General features: G+C 37.3%; 1 protein-coding gene and 2 non-coding genes across 3 annotated transcripts in view; all 3 read left to right on the top strand.

Annotated features, from left to right (window-relative positions):
• The first annotated feature begins 5,155 nt into the window (after positions 1-5,155).
• TRNAF-GAA (transfer RNA phenylalanine (anticodon GAA)) lies at positions 5,156-5,228 on the top strand. The gene has a single exon. It is a non-coding gene; the product is annotated as a tRNA-Phe (tRNA).
• Positions 5,229-5,957: 729 nt separating this feature from the next.
• Positions 5,958-6,030, top strand: TRNAT-UGU (transfer RNA threonine (anticodon UGU)). Its single transcript has one exon. It is a non-coding gene; the product is annotated as a tRNA-Thr (tRNA).
• Positions 6,031-8,792: 2,762 nt separating this feature from the next.
• The window catches only part of Alg10 (alpha-1,2-glucosyltransferase Alg10), a 47,008-nt gene continuing 34,246 nt past the window's right edge, over positions 8,793-21,554 (top strand). Inside the window, exons 1-2 of the mRNA XM_081771361.1 lie at positions 8,793-9,186; positions 20,567-20,755. Of these exons, the coding sequence (XP_081627487.1) occupies positions 9,001-9,186; positions 20,567-20,755 (375 nt within the window). The 5' untranslated portion in view covers positions 8,793-9,000. The remainder of the gene's footprint in view (positions 9,187-20,566; positions 20,756-21,554) is intronic.

Below are 21,554 nucleotides of genomic sequence, written 5' to 3'. Positions count from 1 at the left end.
TTCAACATCTAAACATTAATTTCTTTACATTGTACGTGGATGGAAAAGCTGTACCATCAAAACCATTGCAACCCAACTTTGAAGAAAATCTCTACATTTCATCGTACCACACATTGTTCTCAGGCTCTGGCATACATTTTACCAATACTGGAAATACAATTTCAAGAGCCGACTACAAGAATGGATATACACTGTTTGTATTTGACCTAACTCCCGATTCTTCTGCTGGAGATTGTCACTATTGGAATTTACAACGACATGGCGCCATCCGATTGGAAGTTCATTTCCAAGAGAAATTAGCAGCACCTGCAAACTGTATTGTGTATGGAGAGTTTTCCTCACTCCTAGAGATAGACCACCAGCGCAACATTATCCTGGACTTTTAAATTACAAGGTACGTATACGTTATGTATCATTTCCATTCACGATGTTGAATACATTACAATTAGCTAGTGCTTTACACGGTAGTCCATTATTCAGAAATCATTTTACCGGGGTATTTGCAAGCGATGAGTTGCCCTCACGGATTTCTCTTCCTCTGGCAATCATTGTAAATACAGATCCATCCACAAAACTAGGAAGTCATTGGATTGCAATTTATATTGATCATCGCGGTGTTGGAGAATATTTTGACAGCTATGGCCTTCCTCCTTATGTACCACAACATGTTGCATTCTTAAAACTTCATTGTATATACTATAAATATAATAATAGCCAAATGCAAAGTCTTGGTTCATCCGTATGTGGCTATTATGCTTATTTTTATTTGTGCTGTAAAGCCCAAGGAAAATCTCTGCGTGAAATTCAATATTTGTTCACAACAGTACCCACGGTTAATGATCGTAGACTGTTGCAATATACCTTCCAGGTAATTTTATCATATTTATCATTGTAAGTGTATTTGTTTTATCATCATCTATTTCTATACTAATCATCTTTTTCCTCGTTCTTTTTTACAGAATTCACAATACGAAGCTTTGCAAACGGGTGCTATGCTGCAAAACATGGAAACAAATCATCGCAATCAAGAAGAGGAGGCAGTCTAATGAAGAAACCCAGCTCAATATACAAACATTGTCAATAAGAAAGAAAAAGAAGAAACCAGAAAAATGAATAAAATACAATTTATGCTTATTTATGTGTTTTTATTGTCCATTCCATATACAACATTATCAGATTCTCCTAAAGAACTGTGCGATATAAGACGAGAACCCTGTGCAAAGTTTCCACCTAATTCCTAGAGAACATTGACCAGGGACCTCGTCGCGCATTAAAACCAAATCATCGATCACGTGACTGTACTACACCCGAAGGGTCCTACCAAATTGAAAGGGGATACCCATCCATACCTTATAACCTTAATTGAGTCAGTAACCGAACACGTGGTTGTACTAAACAAATTTGGTAATAGGACCACCGAAACATATTGAGGTCCTGTACTATGCTTCAATTGGACAATTTCAGTGGACCCCCATTGCCAAAATTTAAGAAGGGTGCCCATGTCTTATGATAAGAAATGAACCCCCGTAATCATAGAATCTCATCAAAGGGGATAAAATGGACCAAAAAAAACAAACACGTGGTACAACGTTTATATTTTGGCAATTTTTGTACCCCTACAAGGGAACGATGTGGACCATCCAAATTTATCATGATACATATTGAGGTCCTGTACTATAATACCAAATGTTGAAATTGGGCAATTTCCAAAATTTAAGGGGTGGACCAAGGTACCCCTCCCGGGGTGCACCAATGTACCCATGTCTTATAATAGATAATGGACCCCTATACATGACCATATAACCATATAAGGTAATAGGACCTCATCCAAGGGAATAAAATGAGCCAAAAAACCAAACATGTGGTTGTACTAAAATTTGGCAATTTTGTACCCCTAAAAGGGAACGAGGTGGACCACCCAAATTTATCATAATACATGTTAGGGTCCAATACTATAATACCCAATGTTGAAATTGGGCATTTTCCAAAATTTAAGGGGTGGGCCATGGTACCCTTCCCAAATTTTTCAAGGGGTGCATTAATATACCCATGTCTTATGAAAGGTAATGGACCCCTATACATGACCATATAACCATATAAGGTAATAACACCTCATCCAAGGGGATAAATTGAGCCAAAAACCAAACACGTGGTATAACGTATTGCTTACGTTTATATTTTGGCAATTTTGTACCGCTAGAACGGAATGAGGTGGACCGCCCAAATTTATTACGATACATATTAGGGTCCTGTACTATAATACCAAATGTTTAAATTGGGCAATTTCCAAAATTTAAGGGGTGGGCCAAGGTACCCCTCCCAAATTTCTCAATGGGTGCATTAATATACCCATGTCTTATGAAAGGTAATGGACCCCTGTATACGCCCATATAACTATATAGGGTAATAACACTTCATCCAAGGGGATAAATTAGGTCAAAAACCCCCGAAATTTCAATTTTTGGCAATTTTTTACCCATGAAAGGGAACGACATAGACACCCAATACTGATAGAGGTACATACTATGGTCCTAGGCTACCATACCAAATTTTTAGATTTGGCAATTTCCAAAATTTAAGCGGGGTGGTCCTATGTACCCCTGCCAAAATTTAGGGGGTGGGCCAAGGTACCCCTGCCAAAATTTAGAGGGGGTGGTCCTAGGTACCCCTAGGTCATTGACCCTGGGCTAAGGTCATTGACCTTTGACCTATGACGTCACTAAAATTTTTGCTGACTCGGCGAGCCATACGGGGACCACTACTACTCCAGGGGGCCGGGGGATCCGCCCTCCCCAAAGCTCATGTGGACCTGCGCATTGTTTTTATGAACATACAATATTTGACATAATTTAAATGCAATTTGTCTTAAAAATCCTCATATATGCCTTCTGCATCTGAATGCCCCCCCCAATTTACAGAGAAATCGGAGCCCTTGCTCATTACCAACATTTTATGATACAATATTATTTTTTAAAAATCAGTGATTATTACCATAGAGTATTCGTTACCCTATACGCCACCATTAGCTGAACATTATTTTCGTTTTTTTTTTTTTTTTTAATCTCTATCAAGTTAGACAATTGTGTTTTATTCGTCAGGAAAGCTGTTTGTGCATATTAAATCAAAGAAGGGAGTAGACGAAGAATATTAAACAGAGTTCCCTAAATATCTTTCCACGTTGCGCTCCTCGCCAATCAAGAATGTATAAAACCTAGTTAAGGATTTAATTTTTAATAGTCTATATTTATTTCCCCTTGCATGTCTGCTCTTTTACATCGTTGTAGTCATTGGAGTACGTAAATAGGGCTCCGAGTTTCAACCACCCTTGAGCAAGATATTAATAAACATGTATTAATAATAATTATAAACATCAACAATAATAATAAACATGTATTACCGTACTATAATATATATACTTATATCAGGAACGATGCGAACTTGGAAGCTTGAACTCAAGTTATTAACTGGTTTCAATCAATTTTACGATCCCCAAGTTGAATGACACAATTACTTGCGTCCATGACCTCCCCGTTGTAGGCAATACTACGAGGGCCATTATTTATGTTTTGAGCCTAACAATGAAAAAACTGTAATTTGTCATTGAAAATTGATTTATTGTTTTTGGAAATATTTTCCTTTATGATCAATACACTTTTGAATTCGTTCGAATTTGTCAAAGTATTTTTTTTTTTTTTTAATCCTCTTGAGACACCTCCATAATATGGTTTTTGAGCGCATCAACGGCTTCTTCCGCCGACGAAAATCGTTGTCCATGCAATTTATTCTTGACAATTCGGGAACAAGAAGAACTCATTTGGTGTTAAATCAGGACTGTACGGCGGATGATCCATCAATTCGATTTTTTGAGTGTTCAAATAGTCGGTTGTTAAACGACATGTGTGAGAGCTCGCATTGTCTTGATGAAGAATGATCCGACGGCGCTTGTTTGTTTTCCGTATTTGGCCAAAGATCTCCGACAAACAAATTGTAGTATACTATTCAGAGTTGACCGTTCTACATTCCTCTAAAGGCACAGTTGCCACATGACCATTTTCCCTAAAAATAAAAATAAATAAATAAATAAAAAAAAAACAGGCGAACATTTGTTTCGATGTGCTTCGAGCGCGAACAACTTTTGTTGGCTTTGGTTCATCTTGAAATACCCATACAATCGACTGCTGTTTACGTTCCGGCTCATATGATTCGTCCCATGTTACAATCCTATATACGTCTTTTGAAGCACTGCCATTGTATTTATTGAGCATTTGTTTGCATCAATGACGCGAGCTTGTTTTTTAGTTTTTGTAAAATTACGTGGGATCCAACGAGAACAAACCTTTCTCATAGCTAAATGATCATGTAATATTTTATATATGCTAGTGCAGCTAATGCCTAGGGTTGTCTCAATCTCACAGTATGTCACATGACGATCTTGCAGCATTAGGTTTTGCAGAGCATCAATGTTTTCTTGAGTAACAAATGATTTTGTACGACCTTCCCTAATTTCGTCAGTGAGCGAATGGCAGCCACGTGTCAAATTGTTATACCAGCGTTTCACAGTGGCAAAGGATGGGGCTTCGTCGTCAAATGTGGAAGTAAGTTGATCGATGCACTATTGTCTTGATAATCCAAATCAAAAATCGTAATAAATCATCGCACGAAAACTTTCACGAGTTAATCCCATTTCTCTGTTGTCACGCAATCTTCAAGTCAACGTAAAGAACACAAATAAAACTATTGACAAAACATTTGAAGTATGTTATGGTCAACAATATCAAACGTTTCTATGCAAACAAAAAATAGCGCCTAACTACAATCAATGTTGGCTAGGCTCAAAATATAAATAGTGGCCCTCGTATTACGGGTATGTCTAATTTATAGTAAGCTCTTCCAGATATTATTACGTATTCTATCTTGTTAAATCTTAATATACACTATATACATCACATCAATAACACATTATTTTTTTTATCATTTTGCAGTGAAATTATGACTGGATAACAAACTGTTTAGCAAGGAAATACAGAGATCGTTGGAGCGTAGCATAGAATGTATTCTGAAGACCTTGAGCCTGACAGTGTCCTCACATACTAAATAGCACATTCTATTAGATGCAAAACTCTGCGGAATATTAGAAAAATAATCCAAATAACATGCCTAGATAGCTCAGTTGGGAGAGCGTTAGACTGAAGATCTAAAGGTCCTCGGTTCAATCCCGAGTCTGGGCATAAAGCTTTTTTTTTAAGTAACTATTTCATATACGAATTCCCAGAATAATAGTAATCGATTTGGCTCGCAAGTTCAAAAATTTCCTTTACTTGTAAATTTAAGTAAACTAAGCGATACAAGAAAAGTCTCCTACGCGAAATACTACTCTAAATAATCAACTTTAAACCATTGCTTATTTGTTATCAAATTTCGGGATAAAGCATATTAACCTCACTCTCACTGGAATAGTTAACAATTAGAAAGACAACTGGATCAGTTGCTGGAGGCTTATATTAAAAAAAAAAAAGAAAAAAACTGGAAAAACTTTAGTCAAGCGATGGTGAACAGATGGATTCGAATCTTTTCTGTACCTCCTTTGCAGTGGCGTATTTAGAGGGGGGCTTCCGGGTTTAAGCCTCCCCCGAAATCTTACTTACTATAGTAAAGTATATGAAATATCTTACAGAATTTTCATATTTTCAGACAAAGTCCCCCCCCAAAGTTAGCAAAGCCCCCTCCGAAACAAAATCGTAAATACGCCACTGCTCCTTAGTGTGACGTTCCCCCCATACACCCATTTACTTCAAGATATAGCTTGCAAAACCCATTTTTATACTGAAATCATGAACAAACAACATTGACAGGATACTGTCCTGGCATTCATCGAAATATATCGTAATTCTCCATAGTAATTGCTACTGGTTGCACACCAACTTGGCATATCGGTATAAAATACTCCCATTATCGTTGCCTCCTTAGCTCAGTGGTTAGAGCACTGGTCTTGTAAACCAGGGGTCGGGAGTTCGATCCTCCCAGGGGGCTGATGTTGTGTCTTTCTTTTTGTCATTTGTAGTAGATGATGAAGTATGTGGTCGTGTGTGCGCCGTTTGTGCGATGGTGTTAAGTTTATTCTAGTTAACAATATACCGTAGGCTACTTAGGAACGTTTAATATTCTATAGTAGGGATTAGTGGTTAGGAATCTGACTACCCTTTGTCTTTCCCAACAGTATAGCCCGACAAATATTCATCAAAATTGGATGAAATGGGTGAATGTAATTCCTACTACAGCCTCTGTTGTGAATTGGGAAGAATGGGGGGACTAGGGTCGCGATAACTCGCTGCAAATGTGTGATGGTCCTTGGTTACAAAAAGCCATGTACGCCAGAAGAAGCGAGTAATAAATGCAAATGAATAATGACATTTAAGTAAATAAATAAAACGGATAATTAGAAAGTGCTAGGATAGAAACGAACGTGACAAATCCACTTAGAATGTCACCAAGTCTTCAACATCAATAATATCTATTTCTATTATAGCACTTGTTTTCGTGTTTTTTCTTCGGTTACTTTGCACAAGGTCCAATCAATTTTAAAGAAAATGGCAGGTAACTTACAAACGTAATGATTTAGAACACTTTATTTTAAACATATAATAGTTAGATATATAAGGAAAACATTAGTGCAAGTTCATTAGTAAACATTCAGTTTGACCATGGGTGGGGTTACTTAGCACAACATACAAAAAAAAAAAAAAAGTATGTTTAACATATGAACATAACGTTTCCGTGCAATGTTTTCCCTTCAGTATTTATACGTTTCACTTCTTACACAAAACTGCATGCAGTCGACAAATATTGATATTAGAATGATGGTACCGGTATCAGTACTTAGTTTGAATATCGATATTTGTAAAGAAAACTATGTATTTTCTGGTACTGGCACAAGAACCACATTCTAATAGTTTAGCATATGTCTCACAAAAATGCCAACTCAGGAACAGAAAAAAAATCCCCGTGAATTTATTTTCTTTGGTTATTCCTTATGTCATATAACCGTAATCAGCGGAAGATTTATGGGGTTTGGGACTTTCAAGCTGAAGCCCACCAAAAAAGTGCATGATTTCTTTTTCTTTTTAAAAAAATCTAATGTTAGTCATTCCTATGCGTATAAGCTGCAAGTCCCCCCAAAGTCTAGTGATTTCTAAACGAAAGGAAGCCTTTGGGAGTTAAGCCCCTCTCAAACTACTTTTCTGGATCCGTCACTGTTCATAATTTATTTTCCAACAAGACATTCATTCCGGCATCTACCTAAATAGGAAATTTACCTAAATTTAGAATACAGGAGGTTCCAGTAATAATAATTTCCTATCCAAGCGTTTTTTTTTTTTTTTTTTTGACCGGTGCAAAGGAACCCCGAGTAGAGGCTAAAACCGCCTTCTCCCAGTTTTACTTTTTTTTATGATTTAAAACGTTTCACATTTCAACTTCAACTATTGCATCAAAGTCCCATTATACACAGTAGTATTCTACGAAATAGACTTAACTTTGACGGAAATTCTTTTACGTGATATCTTTCAAATTTCCGCGGCCTTTACAGTGACTACTTTCCATACCTCTACAACAAAGAACCCTCCCGATAATTAGATCTGATGTTAACCACCAACATTATAGCCAAAATAGTTGGATGTTCTATCTTACGGCGGTAGTTGAAACTTCCACTTTACTGTTCATGATTTGGCCGACAGAGAACTGTGAAACTATTTTCATATTTTGTGCAAAGTAACCTCCTGATGTGCAAAGTAACCTCGTCTTACGGTATCAATTACACCTCACATTCGCAATGTCCCTGGTTGGATCCGACGCGAGAAAAAGACTGTTAAATTTCACTTTATCTCATAAATTCATAACTCTCATATATTTCTTTCTTTCTTTCTTTTTCTTTTTCTTTTTTTTTTTTGAAATTAAAGCACGTAAGGATAAAATAAGTGAGTGCATATGAAAGATGAATATTAGATACTATTTTTCATGGGCAATGTATTTCTACACAGGCCTGAATCTAGGGGGTCCAGGGGGGCTGGGCCCCCCTAAAATTTTCACGGCAGACTGGCAAATGAACTATAATATGGTTGCATCGGTCCCCCCTACATTTTGGGGCTGGCTACAGGCCTGTGTGTTTTATATTTACAAGTGGACATTACTAGTGTGAATCCATGACAAGTCCTATTTAAACTCGTATAATTGCCACTTATTGTCACTGCCCTCGCGTAGGCATATACACACCTTCGCTGACGCGCCTGCTTCCTTGGGACGCACCCCGGTGCTATTACTTGGCTCACCTATTGTGTGCTGTCCTCAACTCGTTTAGAAACATTCTCCCTTTTTAATGGCCACTTAGCACACGTTGGTTTGTTTTTTGCACTATAGTTTTTATGAAATACATCCGAACGCTGTATTTATCCGCGAGTTGTAAAAGAATTGTTTTTTTTTAATTTTTTTTTTAACAGTTACTTCTGGCTGTCCATTTATCCATGCTAACTGGGGTCGCCCGGCGCAAATCTTTTGGAGAAGAATAGGAAATCAGTGAAAAAGATTTAATTTTTCTAGTGGTGTGCCAAAACATGACCTGCACTCTTTTGTCTCATGCGTCTTTTCCGGATAATAATTTTTGAACAATTGTATTTAATTTTCCTCATCTTTGGGCTTGCCTAGTCATAGCTTTTCTATGTCTGTAGTCAGTTTTTTTCTTTTTCAAGTTATGATTGAAATTGTATGAGTGATTGACCAACTATTCTAAAACAATTGAATTACGTTATTCAATCGGCACCGCATCGTGTTGCGTTGTCTGCTACTGTGATGTTCCTCAGGGAGGGGTTGTATATCTTGTATGGTGCTTGAGCCACCACTTTTAAAGATGAAAATTATATAAATGTACATTATTGTGAATAAGCAATGTGTAGGTGACTGTAAATTCATAAGGTTAGAAGACGAAAGAATTTGAAAATTTAAAAATAGATGAAGATGGGATACCCACCTGTGAACATTGTAACTAGCACAGTAACTCCAATAGTAGTAGGAATTTTTGTGGCTGTAACATGGTATGCATTTAGTTTAATACATAAAATACAACCTTCTGCGTACTTAGATGAGGTATTTCACATACCTCAAGCGCAAAGATACTGCCGAGGAGAATTCTTCGAGGTGAGTTACGAGTGCTTGGTTTGCGATATGTGTATAGGTTGGCCCAAAACTAGGTAGATAGCACCGTACTGATCAGCTCATTGCATTTAATATCATTTCTTATTGTTATCCATCAGGTAGACTTAGTTTCTTTATTATTTGGGTCTATGTTTAGCAGAAGGGGTGCAGCTCTTTTCTCTAAAAAATGTTACAATTTTGGTAATTTCTGTTCACATTCGGTTAGTTTAGGTTAGGGTTAGTTAGTTTAAGTTAGGTTAGGCTAGTTTAGGTTACCGGTACGTTAAGTTGGTTTAGTTTATGTTATATTAGTGTAGGAGTCCCGCATAATTTTCTAAAAAAATGATAGAATTTCACTTATTTCTACTAATATTGCGTTAGTTTAGGCTAGTTCAGGTTAACTTACGTTAGTTTATGTTAGGTTAGGTTAGATTTGGTTACGTTATATTACATCTAAGTACTTGCATCACTCATTTCTCCTGTAAATTTTGTGTTTTTTACGTGCTTCTGGACCCCTTGTACTAAACATACCCCATTATTTGTTCTTAATGGGATTTTACTTATATCTTAAGCTCGGAAGAGTCGAAGCAAAAAAATCCATAAACTAGAATGGGTAAGAGTGCATTTTGTGCAGAACATTTATAGAAACCGATACAATAAATGGTAATACGAGCAATTACACTCTATTAATTTGGTAAATATTTAACAGACCATACGTAAAAAATACAAAATTTACGGGAAAAATGAAAGATGCAAATACATATATCTAACCTAAACTAACAATATTAATAGAAATGAACGAAATTCTATCATTTTTTCGAAAATTATGCCGGACCCCTACGCTAATATAATCTAACATAACGTAACCTAAACTAAACAAACCTGATGTGTACAGAAGTTTCCGAAATTGTATTTTTTTTTTTTAAAGAAAAAATAGCTGAACCTCTTCTGCTAAACGTTGTCCAACAATGCGTCATGCCAACAATGTGACAAAATCACTTGTTCCGCACAAAGTGCACTCTTGCCCTGGAATGTTATACCTGATCGGGAAGGTTGTAGAACACAGACCCCCCATGAAGATTAATAGCTAGGTTGGTTCCTTTCTCTAGCAAAGTTTAATATTTAATTCACACAGTATTGCCGAGCGAGCATAAGCGAGCGAAGGCGGGTTAGAGCCCAGCAGGGCACGTTGTTTTCCGTCTTTATTATAGCTAAATGGAAAGGAGGAACTGTGTTCTAGAACCTTGCCTACTTGATCAATGCAGGAGTGTATACCTACTTTTGGGCTACCCTGTATGTGAATTATTCATATAAGCTAATTCTTTCTTTTACAGGTACCGTATTTACAAATTGTCTTTACTAGTTCCTAAAACTATTCGTGCAGTCCTAGTTTAGAGACACGTACTTGCATTCATGACATACTAACTTCTGTCACGGGGGCCGCGGTGACTCAGTGGTAGAGCGTTAACCTCTGGTGCTTGGGGTCCCGGGTTCGATCCCAGCCCCCGCCAAGTGAACTTTGTGGTGGACAAACACCGTGTGCGTGGGTTTTCTCGGGATTCTCCCTTTCCTCCCACTTTCTTCATTCCACCATTTCATTCATTACTCATCATCACCACCTCCTTTAGCCTAACCGGCATAATTGTGGGACGTAAAACTCAAAGATTTCATTTCATTAACTTCTGTCACCAGAAAATGTACTCTTACAACCTTAAAATGTTTTTCTTAAGGAAGGAGTTACATTACTGAATGTATATATACTTCTTTTAGGAGAGCTTACCCGTGATTTGTATAAATACAGCGTGTGTACGTATCTCATTAAAATAGTGCAAAAGGCACTAACCAACTTACGCTAGATAGCCACTAAAAGCGATGTGCATCTGACCGAGTCAGAGCAGGAGCGCAGAAGGTGATTTCTGGTGATGCATCATAAGGAGCAGGCGCGTTAGTAACGGTGAGTACGCACGCATGCAAGGATAGCGGAACTACAGGGTGTTACTCATGTTACTGGATGCTATACGTGTCGGTTAGTTTTATTGTTAAGGATCTTGACTTAATAAACTATATTAATGTAGGGATTAAGTTCATCATAGTTTCCTTATTTACTACTTATAGGACTTTATGTTATAACATGCATACAATTTAGATTACGTTTTAGAACATTATTACGAATATCTCTATACAGGGTGTTTCAAAACAACACCAGCAGCGTTTGGAAGCTGATTCCTGACGCCAAAATAAGACAAAAAGTGTAGACCAATCTGGTTGCCCAAATGCTTCCTTTCGGAGTTATAGGTTGTCGGAAGCATGAAAAAATGAAGTTTAAACGACCATAGCTCCAAAACTATGGGACCTACCGTAGTTGGGTCAAGACTTCAATAAAGAACTAACATGTGCACTATCCAAAAATGCATGTTTCAGATTCCTAAGGTACTTCCTCAACAATTTTTATAGAGGGAGTTTGGCTACAGGCATATAATTTATTGTACTCACTAACTACCACTATAAAAAATGTTGCGGAAGTACCGCAGGGTTCTGAAACATGAATATTTGAATAGGGCACATACCAGTTCCTAAATAAAGTCTTGACCCGACTACGGTACGTCCCATAGTACTGGAGCTATGTACCTTTAAACTTATTATTTTTATTATTATTATTTTCATGTTTTCGGCAGCCTATAATTCCGAAAGGAAGCATTTGTGGACTCAGGTTGGTCTATACTTTTCGTTTTATCTTGGTATCAGGAATCACTTTCCAAATGTCAGTGTTGTTTTGAAACACCCTGTATATTTCATTAATTTCTTTCTAAACTTTCGAAATTGTGTCCCCCTAAACTAGGACTGCACCAAGCTTTTTTTTTTTTTTTTTTTTTTTTTTTGGGCGAATGTCTACAATGTGTTCCAAGAATAAGATACCGGTATTCTATTCTCTCTGTCTAGTCGTATAAGTTGCTATAGAATAGCTGTTGAGCGCTCCACTAATAACAATTATTCAAAACTTCTTCCACTAATAATCTCCTAGTGCCTGTTCTAGACTGTCTCTCTGGGCACCTGTTTACCTACTATGTACAGATTTACAATACGCTTGCAATGATTTATGGCATGATAAGGGTTACTTGTGAGAAAAGCACGAACCACTGGTTGGATAAGAACAAGCAAATATTCCGAAGTAGGGAGGACGAGGATGGTGGGCCAGCATGGGGTTGCGTTACCAACGATGCCAAGTATGCTTGTAAACGGAGAACCAAATTTGTATTCGATTCAATGTTATACACCAAAAATACTTCTATTTATACAACTGTGTACATTTCGGCACAAAGTTATTGCCATTCTAAGCTTTAAGTTGCTACGTTAATCCCGTCTACTGCTTTAGAAAACTACTATTGTTTGACGTACTACCGTTAATTATTATCTTCCAGTAGTCATAATTTATACATTTCGAGTAGTCTTTTGAGCATTAAGCACAACAGATGTAAGCCAGGTTGTTTCATTTAACAAATTTCTTAAAAATGTAATTTCAGATCTTTGGTATTCATACATAGTTACGTTATATAGAAATAAAAGTTACTTTACATACCTGCGTTGTTTTAATTATCATGGCCCAATTTTTTCTTTCTGTACACTGGAAGCTTCATGTTGGGCGGTGGATCTGCGAAGAAAGTGTAAAGAATTGCTATTTTTGCAGCGACAGTTAACAGTTTTCATATGAAGGCGATAAATAAAAATTTCATTTAGTGCGTAAATAGTAAGAAGAAATTTTGGAGCTCAAGTTTTAAAATTGGAGGGGAGGATCAATGGTAGGGCGTTTACCTCTGATACATGGGGTCCTTGGTTCGATCCCAGCTCGCACCAAGTGAACTTTGTAGTAGACAAAGACCGTGTGCGTGGGTGACCTCCCGTTTCCTCCCACTTTCTTCATTCCACCGTTCACGGTTCCCCACTCGTTCTGGAAATGTCCTTGAAAATGCGTTTCTGTCCTTGAAATTTACAGAAATGTTGAATGTCAGATTTTTCATAATTATAATGAAGATTTTAATTGATTGGTATTTTTGTTTGCTATTCCTGTTTTTGTGTTGAATGGTAGTAATGCTCCTGTATGTGTAGGTGGTTGGTAGGCTTTCTTTCTACTAACAGGGTGGTTGGCTGGGAGAACTTCTTTCTTCTTTCGTTCACTAATATGTCAACTCATTCTTGGAAGCTGTCCTCACTAGCACTATCCTCCAGAAACTGTGCTTTGTACCAGTATCAATCCTACGTAATCAGTGTATTTTCGCAACAGTACTTACTTTTCAGTAAAATTTCATATAAATGCTATTTGTGACAAGGTCATTAAACAAGAGGAAAGAGATAAGTGAAAATGTACAGCAGCTGCAGAGAAAGAAAAGAAAATTGATGGAAACAAGTGAAGCAAACCAGCTTAGCTTGTACATGAAGCAGAGCAGAAGTCGTGCTTTACTTTATTGACAGTCAAATGCTATCCGTAGAGCAGCTTCGCTAAGGGAGAAAGAGATTATGTCTATAGACGAGGAAATCACACAGATTCATACACAGTTGAAAAACTTGTATTATATTTCCTTTTTTCCCGTAATTATATCTGTCACACTATCATGCAATGAAAATGCCATGTACGAAAAATAGATTTTTGTTGTTTGTAAATTTGTTCGGTGCACAATTAAAATGTCATGTAGAAAGAATGATGATAAATGTGCTGGATGTGGGTGGATCAGGTGGCTATAAGAGGAATTGGGAGGGGGAAAAAACACATTACGCTCCTCTTTGAGTATTTCATTGTCGTGTATTAATACTGTACTTGCATTAATATTCACTGCATAAGCTACTGTACTTTTCAGTTTACTGTTGTGAATTTTGAACCTACAGTTGCAATCCTGTCATACCTTCCTGTGTCGGTCCTGGAAAAATCCCGGAATTTCTTTTGAGAAAGGGAGTGGGAACCGTAACCATTTCATTCATTTTTCATTATCACCGTCTCCTTTAGCCTAGCCGACATAAGCATGGGACGTAAAATTGAAACATTTCATTTCATTTATTTAAAGTTTTACAATCAGAAGCTCTTTTCAAATACAGGGGCCGCGGTGGCTCAGTGTTAGAGCGTTCACTCTGGCGCTTGGGGTCCCGGGTTCGATCCCAGCCCCCGCCAAGTGAACTTTGTGGTGGACAAACACCGTGTGCGTGGGTTTCCTCGGGGCTCTCCCACTTCCTTCATTCCACCATATCATTCATTACTCATCATCACTGTCTCCTTTATCCTAACCGGCATAACCGTGGGACGTAAAACTCAAAGATTTCATTTCATTTCATTTTTTCTTTTCAAATACAAGGAAAAAGACAGTGTGGCAGATATGCAGATAGAATAGGGATGTCTTCGTAAAAGGGAAATATTGGGTCATAATCGGTGGCGAAGCATGCCACGAAGAATTGGCTAGACACATCACCAGACACTCCCTCCCCACACACACCTACCTACCTTTCTCTACATATGTGGGTGTGTGGTTGTCCTCTATGATCATTCCTACAGAGGGTGTGGGAAAATGATGCCTCCCCTCCCATTTCTAGGATATGTGGTGCCATTCGGAAAATCTAGACTTCGGAGGAATAACATACTACATGTATAAAATCAACTAATTACGAAATTTTATACTTTATACTCAAAGAAAAAGAGTTGATAGATATATAGCAAATAATAATGAAAACTCAAAACATCAAGGTATGAATGATCAGGGGTCATCAGCGACGACCTTTACATAGGACAATCCGCACTTCAGAGCACTCCCCTTGATCATAGAGGACACATGTATGGTCAAGTGCGTCATCCAATAAAATTACGAAGTTTACGAAGTCCTAATCGATTCGATCACAGTTTTATTAAGTAGCCCATGTGAAGGACACCAGATAATACAGCATGGATAAAAGTATTCCCATTATTCCCCCCATCAGCTTGAAATCTGCGTTTAGACAAACTGTCTAGGACCGCTGAGCTCAGAAGGACCGCAAAAGAAAAAAATCAACCTTTGGTACAATTTTATTAGTGGATATCGTATCTGGAGGTGGTGCAGTGATGGGCGAAGGGCCATTCGACCATAAGTTGCCTAGGCCGCAAAATATCTAAATCCACCATTGTCCTCCATCTACGTACATATTCAGTGTATTAGGAGTCCTGTTGTCCTTCAATTTATCCTGTAATATCCTTGTAGATAAATTAATAGAGTTGTAAAATTCAAATTGTATTTTATGAGCAGTCTTACGCAAGTGATAGCTTCTGCAGGGCATAGCGACGTAAAACTAAACCATTAAGGTTATTTTCCAGTAATGGTTCCAGTACTTTTCCAGTAATAACTTGCTTTGGTGTGGAGGCAATTAATGGGGAAAGAATGTCGTTCGTAAGCATGAAAGTTCGCTGAAAATAATTTTATTATAAACTATTAAAATCCAGTCAGTGACTTGCACGCAAGTGAGAATAATTTCTTTAAATGAGCTGTAAACCAACATTCTCGAAACAGCTCTTCCTACTTGTATAGTAGCTAATGCGTGAGCCATTAATGTACATAGTTCTGGGTTCGATTCCTATTCGGAGAGCGTTGAAAATTCCAACGCATTACGGTGGTTCCTATTCCACCTTAACCTGTAACTCCATATCTTCTATAAACTTGTTGCTAAAATGGGACACGCATTAGCTTCTAAACTTGTTGCTAAATTCTTAGAAATTTTGGAAGCATTATACGTTAGGGACTCCAGAACACAGTTTAAGTAAACACACATCCAGAGAGAGAGAGAGAGAGAGAACGCCGTAATCACCTCACTTCTACTTGTAACTCTCGCGAAAGCGAAATACACAATAGTCTTAGAGTTGCCGATGCAACATCTGAACTTTACGCTAGGTTCTTTTTTGGGATATTAGACGAACACATAAACCGACAAATGAGCAAAGAGAAATCGTTCTTCAACAGCATATTGTAACACATAACATTTTATAGAGGGAGCTTGAAAGGTTTTTAAAAATAAACAACAAGTAAGTAGCGTGATTTTGACACTTACAAATCTATCTTAAAATAAACTAGACTGCCAACCCTGAAAAGACGGAGAGGCCAGCGTCTTCTGAAAGGTTCTAAAGGCGAGTATTTATTTGGCCCTTTAATCGCGCACAGCTCTTACTCCTACGCTTCTATAGGTTGATGCAAGGAATATGAATCTAACACAGGGATAATGTTCACGGTTCCGCTAAACGGGTAAAGATCTTTATGAAATCTTTGTTTTGCGTCCCACGATTATGCCGGCTAGGCTAAAGGAAAAACGGGTAAAGATGTCTCTGAGTAACGGCGAATAAGGATCCAGTTTCAACTTGAAAAAATAAACAGAAATTATAGGATATTTTAGGTTAGAAAAAGACCTAAACTAAATGCACATGAAATTCTAACGGGTAGACGCTGTCTCCCCTCAAGCCTCGCCATTGGTCATAATTAGGGCCCAGATTTTTGGTGCTTGCTGAAACAATGTTTTCAAGATAGTGTATGACGTTTGGACTTCCAAACTCGAAATTTGTGTCTACTGAAAAAGACCTTCTCCATCCAATCAAGAAATTCTCACTAAATTTTGCTGAAACTATGCATACAAGACATATTTTTAAGTCAGAGGCACAATATATTTCCAAGTAGGAACAAAGAAATATACGTATAACTGCAAAGGATAATCTGCTGGAATCAGCAAAACTTAGACTTAGTAGTTTGACCTCTCCTCCATCCTCTTAGAACTTGGAGAACCAACTAATATGAAGGACCTGGAGTTCGTCGTGAAAACAAAATATGCTTCCTTGGGATCTGTAAACGTTGAAGACTCCTTCTCACAGTGTGAATACTCCTGGGAAACCGAGATAGTCCAGTATTTTCCAGCAAAGAGATGATAGATGTTGTTAAATTCAATTCATTTCTATTTCACTCCTCCACACCTGGTCAAATATGCATATTTATTGACATTCTTCGATGTTGACTTAAAGGCATATTTTTCACGTGACAAAATATATAGACATGTAGAATTTAGTACAAACATATTAAAATTTGTGATGTAGTATAATTAGTAATTAAGATTGTTCTATTTCACTTTTTTAGTTTTCCGCTCGCCAATTTCAGTACTTTTTTTTACACGAAAAATTCTAGCCTTAGTCGTCATAACTAAAACATCGCAGGAATAACTTTTATTTCTGTAGAATATAGGACTTCGTAAACAAAATGAAAACATTAACATAGATAGTACGTTATATTATATCAGGGTGGGTAGATTAGGTCTGGCACACGTCTGTGGAATCTGGCCCTTAAATTTTCCAGCAACTTTATGACTTTGTTTTTCTTTCTTTGCACTGACCAGTATCTTGTAGTGGCCGCAAAGGTGCCGATTTATACTGAATGAAATCTTGCTTCGAAATACTCACTGTTTTGTTCGCCTATATTTCAATTCACTTCATTGATAAACATAGTGGTTCGAAGAAAACTAACGAAATTTAACTTTGAAATGATTGCGTGAATGCTATCCCTTAACAAGAGACAAAAATCACTTCTCGTAACAAACTCAGTCTTTAATTTTTTTCTGAGCATTTAAAATATTTATTATTTGCCGAAACGTATACAGTTGTAGAAATGAAAGGATGTTCATCGATACCAACTTTGGTTCTTCTACGTTGGCTGATAACCGCACCTGATAAGTTTTGAAATTAATTTATTTCGAAAATAAGTGTTGCAACTAACTACTGTGGAAAACATCGTGTTTTTCTTCGGTTTAGCCTTGTGTGATCTCCCGTAGTATCCTGGATAGACTGATCGCTTTTAGTACGCTTTGTCTCATGGTTAAACCGTACTGAAAGTACAACTCCTTCAACATACCAACATTTAGCTGAGTTATCTTACACTACCATATGCCTCTGCATGTTACTGTGGATGTTATTTTTGATCCATTCCTCTTCCTTCGTCTCAGTCCTCTTTATCTTCAATATTGAATAGGTACAAATAAATAACAGATACGCACAGTTTTATGGTTCTGCTGTATTTAGTTACTGAGACCTAGTGAGCGACAGAAATTTTGAAAACCTCCACACCCTTAGAAGTCGCATTTCGAGTTTCGTGGAATGTTGAGCCTGAAATATGAAGAGGATGTTTATATAAACTTTCAAGGTTCTACTCTTGATAGTTTCGTACATCTGACGAACGGCGAATATCATCCGAACTCCTCTTCCCCTTAGGGATTACATTTCGCAAAACCTAGTGTTGTCTGCAGTGGAGGGTGCTGGAAGAATAGTTACACATAATTTCAAGGTTGTATGCCTCATAACTTAGGCGAATGTGACGAAGGGAGAAAAAAATTAAAAAGAAGCCCCCCTAACTCGTCTCATTTCGCAAAACACGGTCGTGTCTAGAGTCTAAGGCTAAAGGAAAACATGCAAAGGTTTAAGCCTAATAGTTTCGGAGATCTGAAGAAGGAAATAAATAAAAAAAAAAAAGCATTCAATCCCCCTCAACTTTTCTTATGTCCAAGTCTTCCTTCAGAATGCAAGTGTTCATTCAGAACGGTCGTATGCGCTAATCTTGTCTCTTGGGCCAGCTCAGGAATAATATGGCGTCGATCAGTGTCCAGTAAATCGGTAACAGCATTCACATCTTCTTTGCTGACACGGAGATGACCACGCCGTTGCATGCGTTCCACATTTTCACGTCTCTCCTTGAAGACTCGTACTCACCTTGCCATTGTTCTGTAAAACAATACAGATTTCCCGCAAGCTTCTTGAAGACCTTGATGACACTTTCGTGCTGTACAGCCTCTGGTACTTTCGATTTTTGTTCAACTCCGTTGTTCTTGTTTCGAAATAATCGTGACAACACTAACTTGGCCTTAGACTGCCTGCTACTCGAGACTCTTCTTGTCTACTGTCCGTGCGCGTGACGTCGGAAGTGAGAGTCCATTTGCACTGAGGTATGGTAGGTTATATGTATGTAACTAACATATGGTACAAGGAACATTATTTGATTCCGTTGCATAGCGTGTCTAAAGCAGTGTTATCACTATTAAAGTTCCAACCCTCGCATATTAACATATAAAGAATGTTAATTGTTTAGTCAGTCATCACCATCAGATGATTCGGTCTCATCGTCACTAATTTCTTTGTCACTGTCTTCATATAGAACATTGTCTTCTGTGCCGTTAAGCGGATTCAAGGTCGAACACTTCTTAAACGTGCGAGTTGAGTTGAGTTGAGTTTAACGTCCTTTCGGCAGCGAGGCTATATAAGACTGGGTCTACTGATTAACGTGGAATCCGAACCACATGAGCTCCCGCCGGGAATCGAACCCGGGTCTCCCACGCCAAAGTGCCACCGACGATTTCTCGAGTTTACAAATCCACTGCAGGTAGAAGAAAATCTACATACTTTGTAACATCGAGTCTACATGATGGTGAAAACTTACTGGTGGCGTTTTCTGCTGATATTATTCGGAACTTTTTCGTGTTGCGTCGATAAAAGGTATAATCTATTTTACTGCCCGTGTTAACGATACCTATCCTAAACCGAGGGTGATTCTTTGAACCAAGAGAAGAGTAAAATATATTGTCCGTTTCAAAACATAAGAGCCTTGTCCCATATCACTAAGAGCTACCCAACCCTTGTTAGGACGGTGGTTAGTGGATGTTGCCAAAAGTTATTAAGTCATTAGGTTAGATGTCATTAAGTAGCAGAAAAAACGAAAAAGAAAGAAAGAGGAAAACAAGTGAGAAATAAAGACACAATGGGTTAAATAATGTAAATCTGGAGAAAAGGGGACATTTGGCAACTTCTTTTCTTCTTTCTAACCGAGAGTCCCCTATTGTTTTCTTAGATTTATGGCCTGTTGGCAAGGGACAGAGGTGTGGGGGGTGTCCTGTGGATTTCCATGAGTCGAGGCTTTCTTGTTCTGAAAACTGGTATACACCTTTATGTGTTTTTGTAGTGGCAATCAATTTACTCTTAAATTCTCATCAATATTTCTGGCATATTGCACGAATTTCCCTCATCAGGATGTTTTCTTGAAGTTAAATTGGTTATTTGTAAAGATGTTGAGTTACATACATTCTACGGTATAGCACTTCAGTAGAAATAACCAATTTGTACGTCAATGAATTGCAGTTGTTAATCAAAGACGAAAACATTTTATAAAAGTATTTTATGTCTACTTCCTATGTTTATATGTATATGATCAAACGTTAGCCAAGATATATCGTAAGTTTGCTCATCTTCAAGGAATCGGGTAAATAAAGTAATTTATGTATATTTTATTACTTTCTTTTTTGATTACTTTATACACTTATTTATTCTTTTACACTGTTTCATTATTATTTTGTATAATTTCAGTGGGACGAGAAGATAACGACCCTTCCTGGACTGTACTTACTATCCTTAGGACTTCTAACACCTATATCAAAGCTTATTGGTATCGACTGTTGCTGTGTGTACCATCTCCGCTGTGTAAATGTGGTGGGCACAGTTCTTAATTTTCTGCTTTTATGTGCTATTCAGCAAAGATTACACCCTCCCAAAGATGTGAGTATACCAAATTAAAGCAAAAGTAGTTATGTTAATATCATATTGCCGTAATTCTTATGCTGAATCACGTTTCTTATAAAAACTGTTTCTTGAGAGATCGTAATTGTGTGCTTTCAAGTTCTTGTGTGCAAGTATCCAACTACCTTTACCGGATATATACTGATAGATGATATAGGATGCATAATTAATAAGATAAGAGACTTCTTATCTTACATCCTTGTGTTAAATAATAATAATAATAATAATAATAAACTGTTTTAAGACTTTTCTAATCTCTTACTTAATGTGACTTCTTTGGCTACGCTGCTAAACATATGATACAGTGACGGGAACTTTTCTTCTATAAAGTCCAATACCTCGAGTAAGATATATTTTAAATGAAAATCAAGAGAAGTAGTTTCCCCTATACCAACTTATGAAAGATAAAGTTGCTAAAAATATTCATTTTGGAAAACCGTTACAAGGTTAAAAACTGTTTCATATAAGGGTAAGATGTCTTTTGTCTTTTAAAAAAAAAATAATGGGTTATTTATTTATTTATTTGTATTTAAAAAAAGAGAAGGAAAGCCACTCTTGGTCATTGATATCTCAGGATCCGCCATTTGAACCTGCGTCGTGTGACTTTTGATGCTTTGTGATGAACAAGAATCGATACGATGGGATGTATTATTTACTAAATGTAAATAATAATAATAATAATAATAATAATAATAATAATAATAATAATAATAAACTCATATCTTTTAAACCAGGTCCTTCGGTTTATAAAGGTAACCAAGGAAGTTCTGTCGCTTTT

The sequence above is a fragment of the Thermobia domestica genome, chromosome 9, assembly GCF_964235325.1.
Source record: "Thermobia domestica chromosome 9, izTheDome1.hap1.1, whole genome shotgun sequence".
NCBI lineage: Eukaryota > Metazoa > Arthropoda > Insecta > Zygentoma > Lepismatidae > Thermobia > Thermobia domestica.
Note: the sequence above shows the minus strand (reverse complement) of the source record. Positions and strands in the feature narration are given on the sequence as shown.